Raw genomic sequence first — 20,102 nt, forward strand, 5'->3', positions numbered from 1 at the left:
ATCACAGGAACAGAAGCAAAACTAAAATGACTAGTGTTGTGTGATAGTTTCTTAAATATTTATACTTTGATAAAAGTCACATATAAAGACTAATACTTTCAAACCTGTACTTTCTAATGATGACTATGGATTTCTTGATGATGGGCACTAAACCTTTGCCTGTTTTTCTCTTCATTGGTGGTAGCTTTTCTTTTTTCATTCTTTTTCAAAACAGAATTTCTCTGTGTGGCCTTGGCTTGGTAGACCAGGCTGACTGGCAAACTCACAGAGATCTGCCTGCCTCTGCCTCCCAGAGTATTGGGATTATAGGCGTGAACCACCACGCCCACTGGTGGTAGCTTTTCTTTTTTGTAATAGAAAAGCTTTATTTATTTATTTATTTTTTTGCTGTTTTGTCTTCTTTATACCTTATCACAAGCACTTAACACATTACACTTTGTAATTACTGGCATATACCTGTCTCCTTTCAAGAAAGTAGTATCTTTTGAACATGGATTTCTCTTTCATTTTCAGTGATTTGGTAGCTAGTACATAGCACATAATTATTTGGGGTCAGTAAGCTGAATTAAGTAAACAGGATTAATTTATTCTGGAAATAATGAAATGCTTAATGTTTAAATCATGGTGGTGAGCTTTCTTTAGTTTCCATTTGGTTTTGTACTTAAAACTTTTGAGATTTTTTTTTTTTAAATACACCATGACTTTTTGTCTCTGTTGAATCAAAAACTAAAATTACTCTTCAAAGACTCTGTGAGGTTGGAGAGATGGTTCAGTGGGTAAAATGCATGTTCTTCAAGCATGAGAGCCTGAGTTTGAGTCCCCAGGACTTAGGAAGCAGTGGACATGGTGTCTCGTGGCTGTCGTTAAGCACTCTCGGGGCAAGATGAGAGATGGAAGCAGAAGAATCTCCAGAAGAAGTTCAAAGGCCAGATAGCCCGGTATATGCAGTGGTGAGCAAGAGCACCTCTCTCAAACAAGGAAGGAGAGGAGCGACACTGATTGTCCTCCACAGGTGTTCTGTGGCACACGTGCACCTGCACTCACATACGAGTGCTCACAAATCTGGACCTGCAGTGCTCCGTGTATTGTAGAGCAAACGTATTATACATAGAGCACTGTGGTCAATGTTTTAACTCAGTTACTTTCAAGATCTGTGCGGTAGGTTCTGGTGACACGGTGTAGGAATCTAGGGAACAGAAAAATTAATGTAAATTGACCTGTGCCATATAAACATCATGAAGCCAGGATTAAAGCCCACATAACTCAGTCTACCTCCAGAGTCTTCTACATTAGCATGTCTCTTAATTTATAAATATAAGATGAGGTAGTATTCTAATATAAGAATGTTATAGGTAGGGATGTAAGCATATATAGTCACAAGTCAGAATGTAATTATTTGCCTAAAGAAGGGGAAGTTAAAGAATAGGAGAGTGTGTTCTTTCCAGCACTTTAGCATGAAGGAGCCCTGGGACCTTAAACTAGGGAAGCGTGGGGAGGGGCCCTGAGTCACATGATTTTCATAGTAGATAGTAGGGGATGGTGGCCAGCTGTTGTTTCATCTGTTTAGTCAGCATCTGTTTATATTTTGCCTTAATTAAAATATGTAGTTATAATTTAAAATATCTGATTTGTCAAACAAAACAGTGAGCTTTGGAATGTGTCTTTTTTCCATCACTCAGTTTCATGTACTGAATATTGTTTTCATATTATTCCTCTTAGTTTATAGCATAACCTAATTATAATACCGTAAACAGAAATAGTATTAATATTTTAAGGACAAAATGGAAATAATGACTATATATTAATTATCTTAATGTTTGCAGATAATTATGTTGCTGTTCTTGGTGTCTTTATACAGTAGTATTTTCTTAAATCTTTAATGAAATTGGAAACTTTTAGAATATTTTTATTTTAAAAGTGTTTTTTATAAAATTAAAACTTTCATCTCTCTAGAAATCTGGTTAAGAAGTACTGTCCCAAACGCTCATCCAAAGATGAAGAGCCAAGGTAAATTTAACTTGTTAGTTATTGCACATTAAAAATATTCAGGGCATATGTAAGCTTTGTATCTTTGTAAAATATACCATAATCATCTCATGAAGTTTTTCTTTAAAGTTTGCTTTAATGAAAACAGCACAATGTTTATAAAAAAGAAGGAACTACTATTTATCTTTTGAGGATAGATATTTTAATGAACTTAATCAATAGTTAGATTTTTTTAAAAGAATAATTGAAAGGGGAATTTTCAAGTAAGATTTAGACCAGGATTCTACTTGAATTGTTTAGTCTTCATAAAAAGGGAATGTTTTCCCACACTTTATGGTGGAGTTTATTGTGAAGTTGTCAGCAGCTTTGTAAGCGTTTTGCCTTTCAGGTAGTGAAAACTGCTTAGCTGGTTCATTTAAACGGATAATGAAAAATTGGATTATAATGATAATGAAAGTATCTGGGCGCAGTGGCACATGCCTATAATCCTAGCATTCAGGGAGGCAGAGTCAGGCAGATCTCGGTGAGTTCGAGGCCAGCCTGGTCTACAAAGCGAGTCCAGGACAGCCAAAGCTGCACAGAGAAATCTGTCTTGAAAAAGAAAAACAACAACAAAAAAGTGATGAAACTTAGGGAATAGTTTTTGAATCCTGAATAAAGACTAGAAATTTCTTTTGGCTTTTTGGAGGACTTAAACACTAATATGCAGGTGGTTGTAAACTGCAGAAACTAAATGAGATTAGTCTCAATAGCTTTTTGTATATATATATCGGTTCTTAGCATTAAGGGAGAGTGTTCCTTGGTATGTTCCAAGACGGTATATAAATTTTAACACAGTAATTTTCTTTGTTTCTCTCCTTCCCTTCACACACATTTGTACCCTTATTTTTGCCCCCTTTATCCCTCTTTGGTGCCAACCATAATGATACATTTCAGGATGTGGGCAGGCATACAGGCAGCTGTATCCAGAGCTGATAGCAAAGTTCTGTAGATCAGCCATCAAGATGCATTTGAGTGGTATGATTGGCAGGTTCTGTCCTCGAGAACAAGCACACCATCTCTGCAAAAGGTTCAGCTGCCAAGCCTAGGAATCCATTCAAGTGATTCCCAAGTTCAGGCCAGTCAGTTGGCAACCTAAAGATTCCACTATGTCAAAAGAGCCTGCAGGTAGTATTCTTATTATATTCTGACCCCAAATACCCCTTCATTTATAAATTAAAGGCTATGTAAAGATACTTAAACATGTACAGCTTGAGCTTTATGCAGGATTCTTTTCATGTGGAGTTAATTTAGAACCGGTAGCTGGTCTTAGATTGAGTATATTAAAACTTACCAACTTTTAGACACAAAAAATACCTCACCAAAAAATTGTAATGGAAGCAAAAATAAATCTCATTATTTTTAATATGTTTTGCCAGGTTTACTTCATGTATCGCCTTTTTTAACATCCTTAATGAGTTAAACGACTATGCAGGACAGCGAGAATTAGTAGCAGAAGAAATGGCTCACAGAGTATATGGTGAATTAATGAGATATGCCCATGATCTGAAAACTGAAAGAAAAATGGTAATTTTTATAATTTTTATCTAATTACAACAGTCTTATGAAATAGTTTCATAAGACAAATAATTTTTATTTTTAGAAATAAATGTTCAGTATAAAAACGGATTTTTATATTACTAAATTTCTTCTCATTAAAACTTGTAAGATCAGAATAAACTGTGAAAAGTTGCTTTCAAATACATCCTGTCACTTATTTTTGCATCCTAGATTCCATAAACTAAGAATACGTTGCATATTTAGGTGGTTGAAAAAGAATTAAAAAGTAAATATTCTGTGGCATATAAAATTGGAATTTCAGTGTCAGTAAAGTTTAACTGGCATTCATTGAGTTTGATATTTCCTGTGGCCCCTTTTGCATTGTGTAAGCAGAATATTTACTGTTTGGCTTGCAAACCTAAAGTAAGTATTACTTGTTACCTGACTGTTATGGAAAACCCCTATTGAAAATGATAACTTTTAAAAAATATTCCTGTACTAAAGAATATTTTAAATATAATAAAGTAATCTATAAAATGTATCTTGAAGTTTTTTACTCTCATAACTATAGTTAAAGATGCATAACTATATATGTATATATTTTATCACCTTGACAAAAGTGAGGAACCTTTTGAGGATGTTGGAATTTAGTTAGTACGCACATGTAATTATTTTTGTTTGTTTGTGTTGTTTGTTTGTTGGTGGTTATAATCTTCAGCATCTCCAAGAAGGACGAAAAGCTCAACAATACCTTGACATGTGTTGGAAACAGATGGATAATGTGAGTTAGAGTGTTTTCATGGTTAATCAAAAAATACACATACTGACTATATCTAAACCCCAGTATGGTATATATATGAGTGTATATTTCTCACTATTATTTTTCATAATTTGCCATTTGCTTTGTTGTATAATAACCAAAAAAAATATAAATGGAGGATGTGAGCTCATTTCCTTTTCTTTTTTCCCCCATGTAAATACTGGGATGAATTCTCTAGTCTTCCTATTATGGTAAACATTAGGCATATTTGTCCAATATCAAGAGGGGTTTGGAGTAGTAGGAAACAGATATCTTGGGGGACTATTTGCCTGAGAGGTAAGAACCAAAATTGTTTCTCTCCACCTTTTCAGCAAGGAGCAAAGGTTACCTTATAAGAAGTGTTTCTTTTAGCTCAGTAGTCCAGCAGTTCCATAATCTAACTATAAAAAAAGAACTTATAGGACAGAGTTAGAAAATGTACTAACTACTTAAAATTTCCCTAAGGTCTTTGATAATGTTGATTTTCTTAAGGTTTTGTTATACATAAATAAACAAGGTGTCCAAATAGACACTATAGTCTTCATCACTGGAAATGCTGAATTGAAAGACTAGTATAAGGTAGTCTTTTTAAATGTTCAGGTTGCCAAGTGATTGGCTGTTTTCTAGCATTTTTTACAATACATGCTATATTCCTTAAGAATTGTGCTGAAGAAAGGTGTGTGTGTGTGTGTGTGTGTGTGTGTGTGTGTGTGTGTGTGTGTTTAGTTGTGATTGTTGAAAGGACTGAAACTGAAATTTTACAAGTGCATGCAGGGAATTCTAGTTTCTCTCCATACTGTGCAAATCTTGGGCATTTTGAAAACCCATGCATGTATTTGCTGTTTTTATGTTTTCCTGTTACAATGCATATTCAAAACTCAGATTCTATTTTTATTTAACTTTTTATTTTATCAAAATAAATGTATTTATTTTAATCACTAGTGCTGACTTAGAGTTCTGAGGTATATTAAGTGTGTTTTCATTTTCTTTGTAATTGGTTTCACCAAGACTTTAGGGGAGGGTTTTATTTATTAAATTTTAAATTACTGTCAGTGGCATCCTTAGTATCTGCCATCTAATAAGTGAGAGAGAATGCGCATGTATTTTCATTCACACAGAATAACATACTCCTATACTCAGGAGGTACTGGTTCCTCTAGAAATTTGTGTTGACATAAATCTGTTGACAATATGTGCTAACTTGCCCTTAGAACAATTGGCAGTTATTGAGAAAAGTAGCAAATGTAATAAGAAAGAACCATAACAAAAATAAGGCATTTCAAATGTTTGTATTTCTTCAAGTCATCAATGTTATGAATAGTATATTCAACCCTAGTCTGTCTCTTACTTGTACTGGTCCCTATATGTTTATAAGTAAATATGATAATGACTTTTACTTTTTGTAGAGCTTGCAGTCCAGTGAAAGAGACAGGTATAATTCATGATTATTGTGTAGAAACAAATGTAGGATCCTGTTTCCTAATTCCTTGTCTTTCTTTTTAGTCAAAATAAAATTACAGAAAACTAATGTGTCCGAAATAGTTGAAAGGAGCTATAACAAACTGGGAGAAATAAGGAACTTGAAACAATTTTAGGGAAAGAGATGGAAGACAGTTACTACTCCCAGGATGAACAATGGCATTTAAAAGGAGGGCAGAAGAGAGTAACCTGTGAAGGAAATCTTGAACTTAAGGATATTAATGTCAGATGCTAGACATGTCAGTCAGGAGGCTCCAGATGACAGCATACAAACATCTAAGAACAGAGCTCAGAAACAGCCGCTCCAGTGGTCAGTAGTGGAGTGATGTCACTAGGGCTACATGTCCTCTGCTTACTTGGCGACATGGAGTGAGTTGCTTCTATTCTTTAGCTTTGTGCCTTACACTCGGAGTACCTTACACTCTACAGAGCCAGACAGCTGCACCCAGGAACAGGAAAAAGGAACATTTCTTTTCTCACTGTCCTTTTTATTTTTTATCAAGGACATAAAACTGGTAGAAAACCCCAACAGACTTCCTCCTAGGTGCCTTTGTTGAGCCTGTGGGTCAAATGGGACAGAAAGGCACAGGTATTTACAGCCTCTTTGTATTGAGAGGCAAGTTCTGCTAAGGAAGAATACGGAATAGATGTGGTTTTCTTTATTGTATAATGATACACAGGGAAAGAAATAGTTTTAATTTATTAAAACTTATCTCATGATTGCTTGGCTGTTGCGAGAAAAGTATATATATATATTTTTTTTTTCCACAAGTAAGATACTTAATATAAAACACGTGTTTTTAAGTAGCCTCAATTTGTATCAAAATATTAAGCATAGCTAGTGGCTCTATAGTGAGATTGGGTAAATACAAAATACTCAAGTCTTCTGCTTTTTTTTCTGAGTAATTCTCAGAACAGAGACAGCAAAGCATTTTCCAGGCAAGGACTTTGTAGAGGCTTCCTCTGGGGATTCTCACAAGCTGGCAATCGCTAAGTGGGGGAATTCCATAGGTTTTGTCTTTTTTTTTTTTTTTTTTTTTTAAGGAAACTACCTGATTGTTTCACTCTAGAGGGAAAGACCAGGCTTAGCCAGCCCCACCTATAGAGGTTTTAATAGGCATTTAAGATAAGAGCACACAGACAAGGATCCCAAACATTGAAAGAAAATATCAGATCAGAAACAACAATAAAATAGAGGAAAAAAGCAACTTAGAAGAAACAGCGCCCATGAAAGGTAAAAAGTTTAAAAAAAAGAGCATCCAAAACTAGTATTGTCTTTGTGGAATAGATAAATGAAATACTATCTTCATGGAAATAAAGGTAGGTATTATTAAAACGGAGGATGTAAAGAATAGAAAGAACTAAATGGAGGGCGAAATGAAGTCTTTAGAAAGAAAGATAAAATTGAAGACATTTTTCAAAAGTAAAACAGGATAACAGGCTAAAAATACAAGACAGTGTAATTAGAAAAATTTTATTTAGCAGTTTCTTTTTCAAAATATTAAGCATGCTAGATAGAAAAGAAAGATGGGTAATAGTCCAGAAAAAAATGCCTTCAAGTATAAAGTTATGGATTTCTAGAGGAAAGAATTTCTCAGCATCCAATGCTACGAGAAGTCTTCAAAGCTTATCCTCACAAGGGCCGACAGGATAACTAAGCACTTGCTCCCAATCCTGACCTCAGAACCAGTGATGAGAGGAGAGCGCTGACTCCTGCAGTGCACTCCTGACCTCTGTGGATGCACCCACTTTAAATAAATACCTAAACAAACACAGAACTCTTAGGAGAGGTCCCAGCTACCTGAAAGAGAAACAAATTTAGTTACGGTGGCAAAATTATGCAGCAAAGAAACATTCCTTTTACAATGAATCAAGGATTAGAAAAGGATTGGGCATATCTCAGTCTACTTACAGATAAACCAGAAAATAGTAGAATATTACTTTTAAATTTCTGAAGGAAATTTTTTCCAACTAAGGTCTTTAAACTCAGCCAATATCTGTTAGTTGAAAGTAGTGTTAAAAGCTGTGGGTATCACAGTGGTGTGGAGTTCATTGATGGGATAGGATGGGGCAGTAACAGTAAAAACATTTCTAACCTCAAGAATGATATTTTACAAACCTTCAAGGAAGCTACTGCTTTGAGTCTAACAGGTCCAGATAACAGGTGCAAGGCATCCTTAGGATTCTAGGAAAGGAAAACACCAAGAAAACAGCTATGTGCTAGGAGAGTTGCTGTGAGTTCAGATTTAAGCAGATTAAAAACCATTAAAGAGAAAATGAACCCAAAAAATAAAATTGATAGAATTCCTAATGTTAGAATTCAATATGGAGAGAGAGATTTAAGCAATGTAGCGAGATTGGGGTTGGAAATAACAATAAGTGTATATTGAAAATCAAATTGTGTGACATGTATATTATCGTGGCTCGGTTGTAAATAGCTTTTTAATTTTTAAAAGTGTGAGTGTTTGCTTGCATGTATTTTTGTGCCCATGCGTGTGCCTGTGCCTTCAGAGACCAGAAAGGGCTATTGGTTCCCTGAAATTGGAGTTAGTGATGGGTCTAAGTCAACCTTGTGGGTGCTAGGAGTCCATCTAGGTCCTCTACAAGAGGTGCAAGTACTCTTAACTGCCGAGCAATCATTCGGCTACACAAGTGAATCCAGGCAAGCTTACACTACGTAGAAAAACCTGTTTTTGCTTGTTAAAGGAAAAACAAGTAAGTTTGTGTCTGTGCTGATAATACTCCTGTGACATCTGACAGAACATAAAAAGGGATTTTTACATCTTAACTGTGTTGGGGTCCTATTTTAAAAAAACAAACAAACAAACAAACAAAACAACATGGAAGCAGACACAAACCAACCACGAAGCTTCATTTTAAATAAAAATTTTCTTTTTTTGAACAGAATTATATATATATTGATATTATTATCAATAAGTAATATCTGATATTTAAGACACATAACCAGTATAAATTGGTTATAATAATGTATTTAATTTTCCACATCAGAAAGGACAAGTTTTACTTTTAGTGTTTAGTTCATTTTTACATATCACACACTGGTAACATTTAAATTACTTTCTCCTTCTTGCTTTTTTTCTTTTTTTTCTCTTTCTTTCTTTCTTTCTTTCTTTCTTTCTTTCTTTCTTTCTTTCTTTCTTTCTTTCTTTCTTTCTCAGAGTAAAAAGAAATTTGAAAGAGAATGTAGAGAAGCAGAGAAAGCACAACAGAGTTATGAAAGATTGGATAATGATACTAATGCAACTAAGGCAGATGTTGAAAAGGTAAGACATACAGACCTGCTTAAAAAATTATTGGTATATATTCATTGTATACAACAATCCTACTTTGATATCCAAGTATTACGTACATGGAAAAAAGGCATACCTTTTGTGTCATTATTCTATCAAAATCTAAAATGTGCAAATATTGTTTACTTGAAGTGGTATATATTAGTCTGAGAAGGAAACATGATAATATAATATCTTATGTGAATATTGTAAGTTGACTATTTAGGTTATTGAAAGAGGAGGACTTATTATAGGGACAGGGGCATTATTGTGCTAAGGAAGCCATATGAGATCTGGAAGCATCTTCTGTACCTGTTGGATTACCCATTGACAAAATCTAGCTTTGGTATAATTTTCAGAAAAATGAATTACTTTGTCTTTGGCAATCATTTGGCCCATTTTTGCCTGTAGGCCAAACAGCAGTTGAACCTTCGTACACATATGGCTGATGAGAATAAAAATGAGTATGCTGCACAGCTGCAAAATTTTAATGGAGAACAGCACAAACATTTTTATGTGGTGATTCCTCAGATTTACAAGGTAAGTAAGTTTAGTTGCATTCAGGGACTGTTTTTTTTTTTTGTTTTTTTTGTTTTTTTTTGAGAAAAGACTGCACTGTGTTCTCCCTGGTTGGCTTGCACTCTCAGAGACCCACTTGCCTCTGCCTTCTCAGGGCTAGGATTAAAGGCTTGCACCGCTGTACCTAGCTAAAGAATTAATTTTTGACATGTGGGGGAAAAAGGTGTTTTGTTTTTTGTTTGTTTTCTTTTGTTTTTCACTTTGGAAATAAAACCTAGGGTCTTACATGATCTAAGAAAACAGTTTACCACTATGATACATCTCCAGTCCCCAAACCTCAAGATTCAATCTTAGAATATTTCTAAATTCAGTAGTTACTAAGACAGATGATAAATTTCATTCTATTTATATGTGAAAAGTAGATGTCCTTATTTTTAAACCACTGACCTTTCTCTGTTTATTATTAGTGGTATATATAACTTGCTACGACAATAAAAATTTTGAAATAAACTATTTTGACTGCGAGGGGAATTTACTGAGACTGGATGTTGTAATCTCTTCACATAGATTTAGGATTTAGTGGGTTTGTTTGTTTTTTGACACCACACTAGAATCATTGGCATTATTGCTGGCCTGTTTTTTCTGTCTGTCTACCTTGCTGAGTCTCCTAGGACACAGATGTCGTGTAAGGCCTTGTTAGTTCTGTGTACCATTGCTTAATGATCACTGTAGCAAATCATGAATCTAGAGTTTTCATGGGGGTTAAATTGCTGCTTTTTCTAGAAAGAAGTGAACAGAAAGTGAATTAAGGAAACAGTTTGGAAGGCAATCGTGCAAAGTGAGCGTTGGTGGGCTAGAGTTCAGTAGCAGCTTCTGGTCACTGAATCCAGAGCTGCAAACCTATGAACTCTCTCAGTATAGTATTAACTAGCCAAGTCTTCATATTCTGCAGCAACCTTAACTGAGAAGTAAAGCACCCTTTGTATTCAAGGTCACTTTGGAGATTGCTTGCCATTTTATGACTGAAAAAACAAACTAAAAGTCTCAAAATAAGTCCCCAGACTTCAGAAAGTGACAACAAAAAGTGATATGAAGTAGAATTTGAGAAAATGAGGAGAAAGGCCAGTGCTAGCCACGAGCGAGTGTGCAAAGACAACTTGAACTTACTGAACACACCTGTCTCAGTATATTTCCCATAGTGATTTTGGACTTGCGAATTTTATACATGTGCTACCTCAGTGATGTGGCTTACTGTTTTCTTTTCATATCCTCGGTTTTGAGCTGCAGACTGTAGTAAGATCTAGCTAGCCCTGTTTGTCATCAAATCAGGGTATTTCATCCAGCCAGGTCTTACTCAAGTACTCTGAACCAGTTTAAGGAGTACATCTTGGACTTGTATTGTATGGCTAAAGCTAGAATTTGCTTTTCAACTAGAACATTTAATGAAATCATAAAACTACCCTAACTGAAGAGGAAACGGTGAGAGAGGTATGGATCAGAGACCTAGCTGCCAATTTTAGATGGCAGCTAAAATCATGTTTTAGATGATTTTGAATATCAGAATTAAAAGCCTTGGTTTTTTCCCCCCTCCTTTTATTATTTAACAGGCCTCAGATTGTAAGAATTACTAAGTATATAGTTAACCACTGAAAGGTCTTAAAAAATAAAAGTGTAATAGGGGAAAAAATCTTTTGGGGAAGATCGCTAATTGTTCTTCAGAATAAAAAAATTCAGTTTCCCCTCCTTGTTTGAATTCTGAATTATTAGCAACTACAAGAAATGGATGAACGAAGGACAATTAAACTCAGTGAATGTTACAGAGGATTTGCAGACTCAGAACGCAAAGTGATTCCTATCATCTCAAAATGTTTGGAAGGGATGATTCTTGCAGCCAAATCAGTTGATGAAAGAAGAGTAAGTGCCATATAATTGTCTCAGAATTAATGCATGTGGTGTAGTTGTACAGTTGAAGTTAATAAGATAGTTTGGGAAAGGAGTAAAGTAACCTAAAGAATATTTGGTTCTTAATTATACTCTGTATGAGAAAGCCTTGCATACATTAGGTTCCTACAATGAGTTGAACTCTAAAATTCTTCTCCTTTAAAAGAAACTCACAGCCCTCTCCTTTCCACTAATTTTTTAGTTCTAACCCAAGGGCATAACCTTTGAACTGTGCTTAATTTAAATTATATTTTGCTGTTATTCTAGTGAAGGTTTAGAGAAGGATGTAGTTAGAGTGATATAGCATTGTCAACTCAATCTTGAGTTGTCAGTCTTGAATATGAGTTTGTGCTAGAGCTGAGCAAGAAACATGAGAGTGTAGAATAGTGGTCATGAGGAAAAAGGGCATCAGGAGGACACAGCAGTCTTGTTCTTGAGGACCATTGGTGATTACGATAGAACTATTTAAACTTTCATTTAAATTATTTTTGAAAGCTAATGTACTGTTAACAAATAAAATGGTTTAAAAATATGGTTTTTTTGTATACAGGATTCTCAAATGGTAGTAGACTCCTTCAAGTCTGGCTTTGAACCTCCAGGAGACTTTCCATTTGAAGATTATAGTCAGCATATTTACAGAACCATTTCTGATGGGACCATCAGTGCATCCAAACAGGAGAGTGGCAAGATGGATGCCAAGTCCACAGTAGGGAAGGCCAAGGGCAAATTGTGGCTCTTTGGAAAGAAGCCAAAGGTAAAAACCATAAAATCTCCATATGCTAATCAGGCTCTTACTTAGTTAAGTTGAAAAATATGTTGAATGGATAATAATTTACCACTAATAGAGAAATAATTTCACTCAGCTTGAATGATTCAGTTACTCTTTCGCTAATTAGAAAACAGTCTTGTACCTTGAGCACTTAATAATGTGGAAGAATATTAACTAAGTTTTAATATCTACTTAAGTTACACGTTTTTACAATTTCATTTACATATAGTTTCTCTAAGAATTCTAAGTTAATGTTTTACAGTTACTGTGTACAATGGAAATTCTTAGCTGGAATGAATGATTAAACTCACTGATAATAAATGTCAAATTAGTTGTTATAGCTTATACTACTATAACTTTTTATTATCCATTTGCAATTTTAATGAGAAAGGCTCAGTGTTGCTGATTAACTTCAGCTTTTAGGAACTTGTAGTTTTCTAGGATAATCTTGCTCTTAACTTTCTGTTAAACCCCAGGTTTTGATGTGCTGTTAATTTTAGGAAGCTAAACATAGCTCAACACATGAGCAAATGGAATAGATGAGTGCTTTGCCTTTCTTGCCCGTTTAGTGATTGTGTCAGAACAGTAAGGGGGAGATGTATTCCTTCAGTCTAATATACTGTGCTTTTTAAAGTGTGCTTATTTAATTTAATTCCTTACTTTAATCTTGGCATATGAAGGTATATAAAATTTAACTCAAATTACTTATCTGTAAGTATCTTTAAAAACACATTTATAGGTAATTTAGGTTTACCTATGCTTTTAATAATAATGTCCAGTCAAGGGATTGAGCAGAGAGACCTGCTTTGGTCACAGCAGAATAGCTAGAGCAGCTTAGAAAGACTGAGAATAACCTTGCTTATTTGAAAAGAGATGGCCTGAGAAAAAAAGCTAGGATATGGTAGGAAGCTTTTTGCCTGTTAATGGTAATCGGATCCAGTTTTAGAGAAGTTATTTTGTATAATAACTTTAACTATAGTTGATGCCTTTATCTCTTGACAAGTACAAGTTAAACATAACTTGTATAGGAATACATTATGATGTTAATATGCTAAAATCCAGAAAAATTTTTAGTTGAGGTTATATTATTCTCTCTTTAATTTATATACTCTATATTTTTAATCTATCAGCTTATAAAAAAAGTGAAATGGTATTGTTTAAAAGTAACTGACTTTTAAAAACAATAGTTTTGGCAAAACTATGTTTACTCTATTTTCATAGAAAACTTTATTTGAAGTGTATTTTGTGAAAAATATGTTACCAGAAATAGAATTTTCATTTAGGAAAAAATATGCACATTTGGCTTATTGATTCCTTTCTTTATTTCCATATTAGCCACAGTCCCCACCCTTAACCCCTACTAGTTTATTCACATCCAGTACTCCTAATGGGTCCCAGTTTCTCACATTCTCCATTGAGCCCGTGCATTATTGTATGAATGAAATAAAAACAGGGAAGCCCAGAATTCCTTCTTTCAGAAGCCTCAAAAGAGGGGTAAGTTTAATAATGGGTTGAAATGCATGATGGCCTAATTGTGTGTGTAGTGTGGCTTTTCAATACTCTCCACCCTCATTATAAGGCTCTCCTATAAATACATAGTTTACAATCACCACAGAATTAAGTATAGCTGCCCTCAAGTAAAAACAACTCCTCTTTATAACATTTGAAATGTTCAACCATAAAAAATGGTATTATAAAGAGGGTGCTGGGTACAATCATATTTTAGCTTTTTTTTGTTTATGTGAAATCATATGTCCACCATTGTCTTGTAATGTATTTACATTTTTAAGACTTTCAGTAATTTGTCACTGGAGTTGCTCTTGTAATGATTTGTCACTAATGACTTCACCTACCAATTTTATAAAACCTTGTTTTGTTGACAGTAAGATGTCAAGATCTTAATTACCCTACTTACTTTTAAATGCATAAAATACAATTTCTAGTACCTTAATAAAAAACTAAAAGCCAATGTGGTAATGGAACACACCTAAATAATTATAGCACCTGAGGTAGGCTGAGGTAGGAGGTTAGAATTTGAGGCCAATGTGGCTTACATATGAAGTTTAAAACTAGTCTTGGCTATGCAGAGAAATGGTATCTCCAAAAGCAAGATAGAAAGATAGATAGATAGATAGATAGATAGATAGATAGATAGATAGATAGAAGTTAATTAGCATATTAAATACAAAGTGTTATACATCCAATTAATATACTAGAAGATATTATTAAATTATACCTAAGTATTCTTGTAATATTCGTATGGATTTGTTTTCTTAAACTAAATAAAAACCTTTTTACAGAGTTTTTCCTTTATTTTTTTAATTGACCAACCTTAGACATCTACTGAGTACTTTGCAAAGGAAAATTTATAGACTAGTAAAATTCAAAATTAAGCTGTCTTTTAGCAATTACTGTTATACTTCTAATAAACTAGTGATATTCCATTATATTAGTAGGGCTAAATTTTCTTGGTTCTGAAGATTGAACTTAGATCTTTGTGTATATGGAACACTTATTAAACAACTCTCCTAGCTTCCTGATTTTTCATTTTTATGTTTGATTTGTAGGTAATGCTTTTAATTATACAGCTATAATTCAGTTTATGTGATTTTTGGGCATTTGAAAGACACAGGTGTGGTAACCATAGATAGGTCAGATTATTAACAGTGACTCAGTACTAGTGTGCGCGCTCGCTTTCTTTTCTGTAGCTTTTGAACTAACGTGCATTTCAGACACCTGAAGAACAAAATACACATTTAGGGCAGGATCGCGCTTTATTTTTATTTAAACTATTAAGGAAATGTGACAAACTTCACTGGTGACAGTGATACAGAGACTATCCTAGTATATGATCGTCTTCCTTCAACTCTCCCTGTTTTTTCTCAGCTTACCTAACTGTATGTGATAATAGAGGCAATTCATGGCCTATAGAAAGGTCCCACAGATAAGTTTGTGTTTTGAGGACAAGCATTCTGGCTGCTCACTGGCTTTTTATACTTGTGTGAAAGATTTTATTTTATTTTTTTTATTTTTTATTTTTTTATTTTTTGCCTTAGTTATGAGGTAGAATTTTAAACTTGCTTCTCATACAGATACAAAGTAAATTTAATTGTTTGGGAAAAAATATAATGCAGTTAGACCTATAGGAAAGAATCTTAAATGCGTAGCATTCTTATTGAACAGTTTGCAGTTAGAATTTTACAACTACACCACTTAAAAATTGTTAGCTTGCTCTTTATCAGTGTTATGTTCATATATTGCTTTAATTTAAATAGTCACATGTCTTAGTCACCATAATAACCAGCTAGAGGAAGACAGAGCAGGAGAAAGTGTTTATCATTGGGAATGAGAAATTTTTATATTCTGACTGATCTTTGGGAGTTTACTAGATAATATTTGAAAATATTTTCTTTCCATTCAAGAACTCCACAAGGAAAGTAAACCTCAATTAACTGGAATTTTTATGAGGATTTGCACGGATTTTCAGTCCACTAAGCTTACAGTATAGGTCTTGGGACAGCTTCTAGCTGCCAAGTTGTCCCTTCAATTCAAAAGCTATTTTTTGTCTTGTTGGATATTGTTTTTCCTAAGTGGGCTTTTCTAAAGAAAAACTGGTATATGCAGTCTCATAATTAAAGATTTGAAAAATGTCACATCAGGACGATGTTTTTGAGTTTGACAGTGGTTCCACTAGACCTATTCTAAGGGATAGGTTCTATAATTGCCCTCTGTGATGACAAGTTCTAAGCTTGAATGAATGTTTGGAAAATACACCCAAACTTGACTGCTTAATATACAAATTAACATTTTTTAACTCCATAACTACTTTCTTTTGTTTTTATAGACATTCCTTTTTAAAGTAATAGAATTACCTAGCTCATAATAGGAGTCCATATTTGGTCTTACAGAGTTTTAGAGTCACTCTGTTAAACGATTTTATGTGTTCAGAATAGTTTCCAGGGTTTTGGCCTGTTTAAAGATGAAACACACCTAGTTATTTTCATCTCTTGACTTAATGTTAGTTCTCCTGTGTTTGGCACTGCCTTAAGATGCAGTGGTTATATGAAATTTTCTAATTTTTGTAAACTATTTCTATATGAAATCCTGGTATTTTTGCATTGAACATGTAGTAAAAACAATGTTTCTGTTCTTTTTACAGAGAATTTTTCAGTGAAATTTAAATCTATTTTCTACTTAGTAAAACTAAATAAGCAAAAATAGAAATATTTGATATTTTATATTTATCCTGTTTCTCTAAAAGATTAAAATATAAGTTAGGAAAGTAATTATTTCACTCAGTAGTGAAAATTCATATAAAAGATAAGGCAACTCATTTGACTGTTTTATTCCTTGTCATATACAATTTTGTTAGTGTTTAAAGAATACCATAAATATCTTTCCTTAATTTAAACCTGCCTACTTTTCTCACTGTGATAGCGAATAAGCTGGTCTTTTTCTTCTTTAAACTACTGACAGTCTAAAGAATGTTAAGCTTAGTTTAGAAGGACAATGGATATCAAATGTCATCTTTTTGTCATAATCATTAATATACATGGCAAACTCATCAGAGATAAGGGGTAGATATTTTTGCTAGATATTTATTAAATTTCTTTCAATTCTTATGTGAAAATTTTATCTGACACGTATTACTGTTCCATTAAAAAATTCCGATGTAGAAACAGGGAAAATGCTTCTTTTATGAGGGGCACTGAGGGCTGACTCCATGGCCTTGCACAAATGAGGCAGCCAGTCTACCACTGACACGCGTCTCCTGACTCCCCAGAGGAAGAAAGTTGAAGACTAGCTAAACGCGACGGGTGTGCACATTTGTAAAGCTTGATGCATATTCCAGGCTATTGTATGTATGTGCTTGTGTGCGTGTAGTTGTGTATGATACGTTCTGTGCCACTTGCAGAATCCTGTTGTCAAATGGTGTATGAAGTTCTCAATTTTATAAAAGCACCTGTAGTTGATCTCCTCAGACTCTGCCTATCTTCTGAAAGGATAAATCTTTATTCGGTTTTCTGAAATTGAAGTGAATTTAGTACTGTTTTTTAGGCACATTGATTTCAAAATAAAACCGGAAAAATAGGAAATCTATTTTCAAAGCAAAACTCAACCTATAATCTTTGTGTCTAATAGTATGTAGAGAGAATTTGATACAGGGTAAATCTCTTGTTACTTTTATTTAAAAAAAAAAAAAAAACAGCACCTTAAGGACATTACCCTTACCAAACCTTCATATATTTATGTCCAAAATAGTCATTAGGATTATGAATCTTCAGGAAATTATGCTTTCTGTAGTGCATTGAGAAGGCCATTCTGGTTTTTGAACTTTTCATAAATTTCCTTTTCTATGGCTAACATTAGATCTTTTTCATTCAACACATTTCAAATGTTAATGCTTCTGAAAATGAATGATATGAAGAAATGCCTTCATAAAATTCTCTTTAAGAAAATATATGATGATAGGATGATTTACTTTTGAGTTTTATTAAATTTAGAAAATATCTGCCCATTATCAGTGTGTGCTTTCCTTTCTTTTTTCTTTCTTGTGCAACTAATTTGCTTTCCCAAGTGTGCTTAATTTTTTTTTCTGGCATAATTGTTTGGATCGTAAAGTGTACATAATTTATTTTAATATTGTAAAAAAATATAGGTTATTGCATCTTGTGTATTATGATTTCATGTGAATAATTTACCATTTCTTTCTGTTTTCCATTGAACTATTCAGTGGTCGATGAAGATGGTAAGCCCCGTGTGCTGATCTATATACTTTACCAACATTAATCACAAAACATTGTTTTATTTAGTTCAGAAAAAGTATTAAAGTACATCCCATTTTCAACTTGCATTTTTTAATATATATAATTTAATCCATAATCCAACATATGCCAGTACCTTTTAGATGTCATAGATTAGATAATGTGGTTAACTGTTATCAACCCATCAAGTTCTTAAATGTTACTGGATGGAGTCCATGTCATGTTAAAGAGAATTCGATATTTAAAGTTAGATGGTGAAGCAAATGTTGATGTTGTACAGAAGTAAAATTTAGAAAAACATTTTTCTTTTTAAATTTACCTTTAAAAAATCATACAAATTTAATATTTACTTTATTTTAAGAACTGTTAGGTTTGTCCAGAAAAGAAAAAATAAAAAGTTTTGTTAATTTTATTACAGATTCAGTGCTTGTTGGGAAGCACAAGTAATCTATTTTGTGTGAGAATGTGAGTGTGTTTGTGTCCCATCCCTTTGTGTTTGAAGTGTTTCCATGTACATTTATTTCACATAAATTGATGAATTTATATTATAAAGAATTAACCTCAAAATTAGTGGGTACTTCACATAGAAAACTATGCACGCAGATGTAGAAAGCAGATCACTGTTTTAGACTGTTCTAGTTGAGACTTTTATACATTCCTTGGTAGCAAGAGTGGTTGTTATGTGCCTTGCATAGTTTTTTGAAGTCCATGGTAAATGGAATGGGATTGCTTCATGTGCTTCTGTAAGAATGGTTTATAATGTTGAAATGGGGTTTAGAAATGCTAGTCCCTTGATACCTGTTGTTAAAATATTTGATACCAAAGTTGCATTAGGATTAGATAAATAATTGGAAATTTACCCATGGATAATGGCCAGTTTATTATATCTCCCTCGCCCCCCAAGCCTATTAAACTGAAATGTATTTCTTTATTTTCTTAAATAATTTTCAAGCTTTTCAAAATTATTTTTTAATATAAATTGGGTTATCTTTGTATTATTACATGGTAGTGTAATCCCTGGGCCTCAAACAAATTACATTGATCATTAACTAGTAAGTTTACAGGAACTTTACATAGGAATTTTTGCTGTTTCGTTATTTAGTTTAGATTTGGTTGATTGACACTGCCAGTATGTATTGGTGCCTGATAAAAACATGGGCCACTGGGGAAAGATTCTTAGAGGGTCTTGTTATTAACATTTGATGATGATGTTTTCTATAAGTGACTTTTCTGTTGTTTAAAAGTAAACGACACAAGTGTGGCAGGGTGACTTGGTCATTGGGAGCACTGGCTGCTCCTCAATTCAGTTCCCAACAGTCACATGGTAGCTCACAACTGTCTGGAACTTCAGTTCCAGTGCTCTCTCCTAGGCTCTGCAGGAATGAGGTGTATAGACATAGATGCAAGGCAGGCAATAAAATGCCCTGTGCATAGTGGAATCAAGCCATTAAGCATAATACTAAAAGTGTAAGTAGCCCAGAGAGAAAGAATGCATTTTATTTTGTAAGCTTGTCTCAGCAGCACTTAAAAAATTTGAGAACAATATTCATTCAACCATTTTAAAGAAGAAAAATGAAGGATAGGTATTAGTTTTTATAATGTGATATGTTAATATAGGTTGTATTAAATGGATTCAGTAGTTTATAATAGTTCTGTTATAATCTCTAATAATGAGGCTGAAGTAACAATGACTAAATGACATTTAAGAGGAAAATGGAACTGATTGTGGTGACACACTCTTTTGACCGCAACACCAGAGGCCTGGGAGTTGAGGACTACAGAGAGAGGTATGGTCTTCAGGAGAGAGACACCAGTAATAGGAAAGCATACACCTCTACTAACATGTATTTACCTACATTCGAAAGCATTGAAACCTTTCTAACCAAGGGCCCTTCTAAGGACTGTGTCAAGGCTGGCCATGGTGTCACATGCTTGTTGTACTGGTAGCACTTAAGAGACTGAGGTTCAAGCTACAGACAAAAGTTAGAGCCTGCTGTCAAAACCAACTAGAGGGAG

At 33.8% G+C, this 20,102-nt stretch overlaps 1 protein-coding gene across 3 annotated transcripts in view; it reads left to right on the plus strand.

Moving 5' to 3' along the window:
• The window catches only part of Fnbp1l (formin binding protein 1 like), a 77,193-nt gene that overhangs the window by 45,407 nt on the left and 11,684 nt on the right, over positions 1 to 20,102 (plus strand). For 2 of the 3 annotated variants that reach the window (XM_021645001.2, XM_021645002.2), the window contains exons 3-11: positions 1,954 to 2,007; positions 3,405 to 3,552; positions 4,244 to 4,306; positions 8,982 to 9,086; positions 9,504 to 9,632; positions 11,379 to 11,525; positions 12,103 to 12,306; positions 13,657 to 13,815; positions 18,056 to 18,070. In XM_021645001.2, coding sequence (XP_021500676.1) covers positions 1,954 to 2,007; positions 3,405 to 3,552; positions 4,244 to 4,306; positions 8,982 to 9,086; positions 9,504 to 9,632; positions 11,379 to 11,525; positions 12,103 to 12,306; positions 13,657 to 13,815; positions 18,056 to 18,070 — 1,024 coding nt within the window. The remainder of the gene's footprint in view (positions 1 to 1,953; positions 2,008 to 3,404; positions 3,553 to 4,243; positions 4,307 to 8,981; positions 9,087 to 9,503; positions 9,633 to 11,378; positions 11,526 to 12,102; positions 12,307 to 13,656; positions 13,816 to 18,055; positions 18,071 to 20,102) is intronic. The other variant, XM_021645003.2, reaches the window with a different exon arrangement.

The sequence above is a fragment of the Meriones unguiculatus genome, chromosome 10 (assembly GCF_030254825.1).
Source record: "Meriones unguiculatus strain TT.TT164.6M chromosome 10, Bangor_MerUng_6.1, whole genome shotgun sequence".
NCBI classification, from domain to species: Eukaryota; Metazoa; Chordata; class Mammalia; order Rodentia; family Muridae; genus Meriones; species Meriones unguiculatus.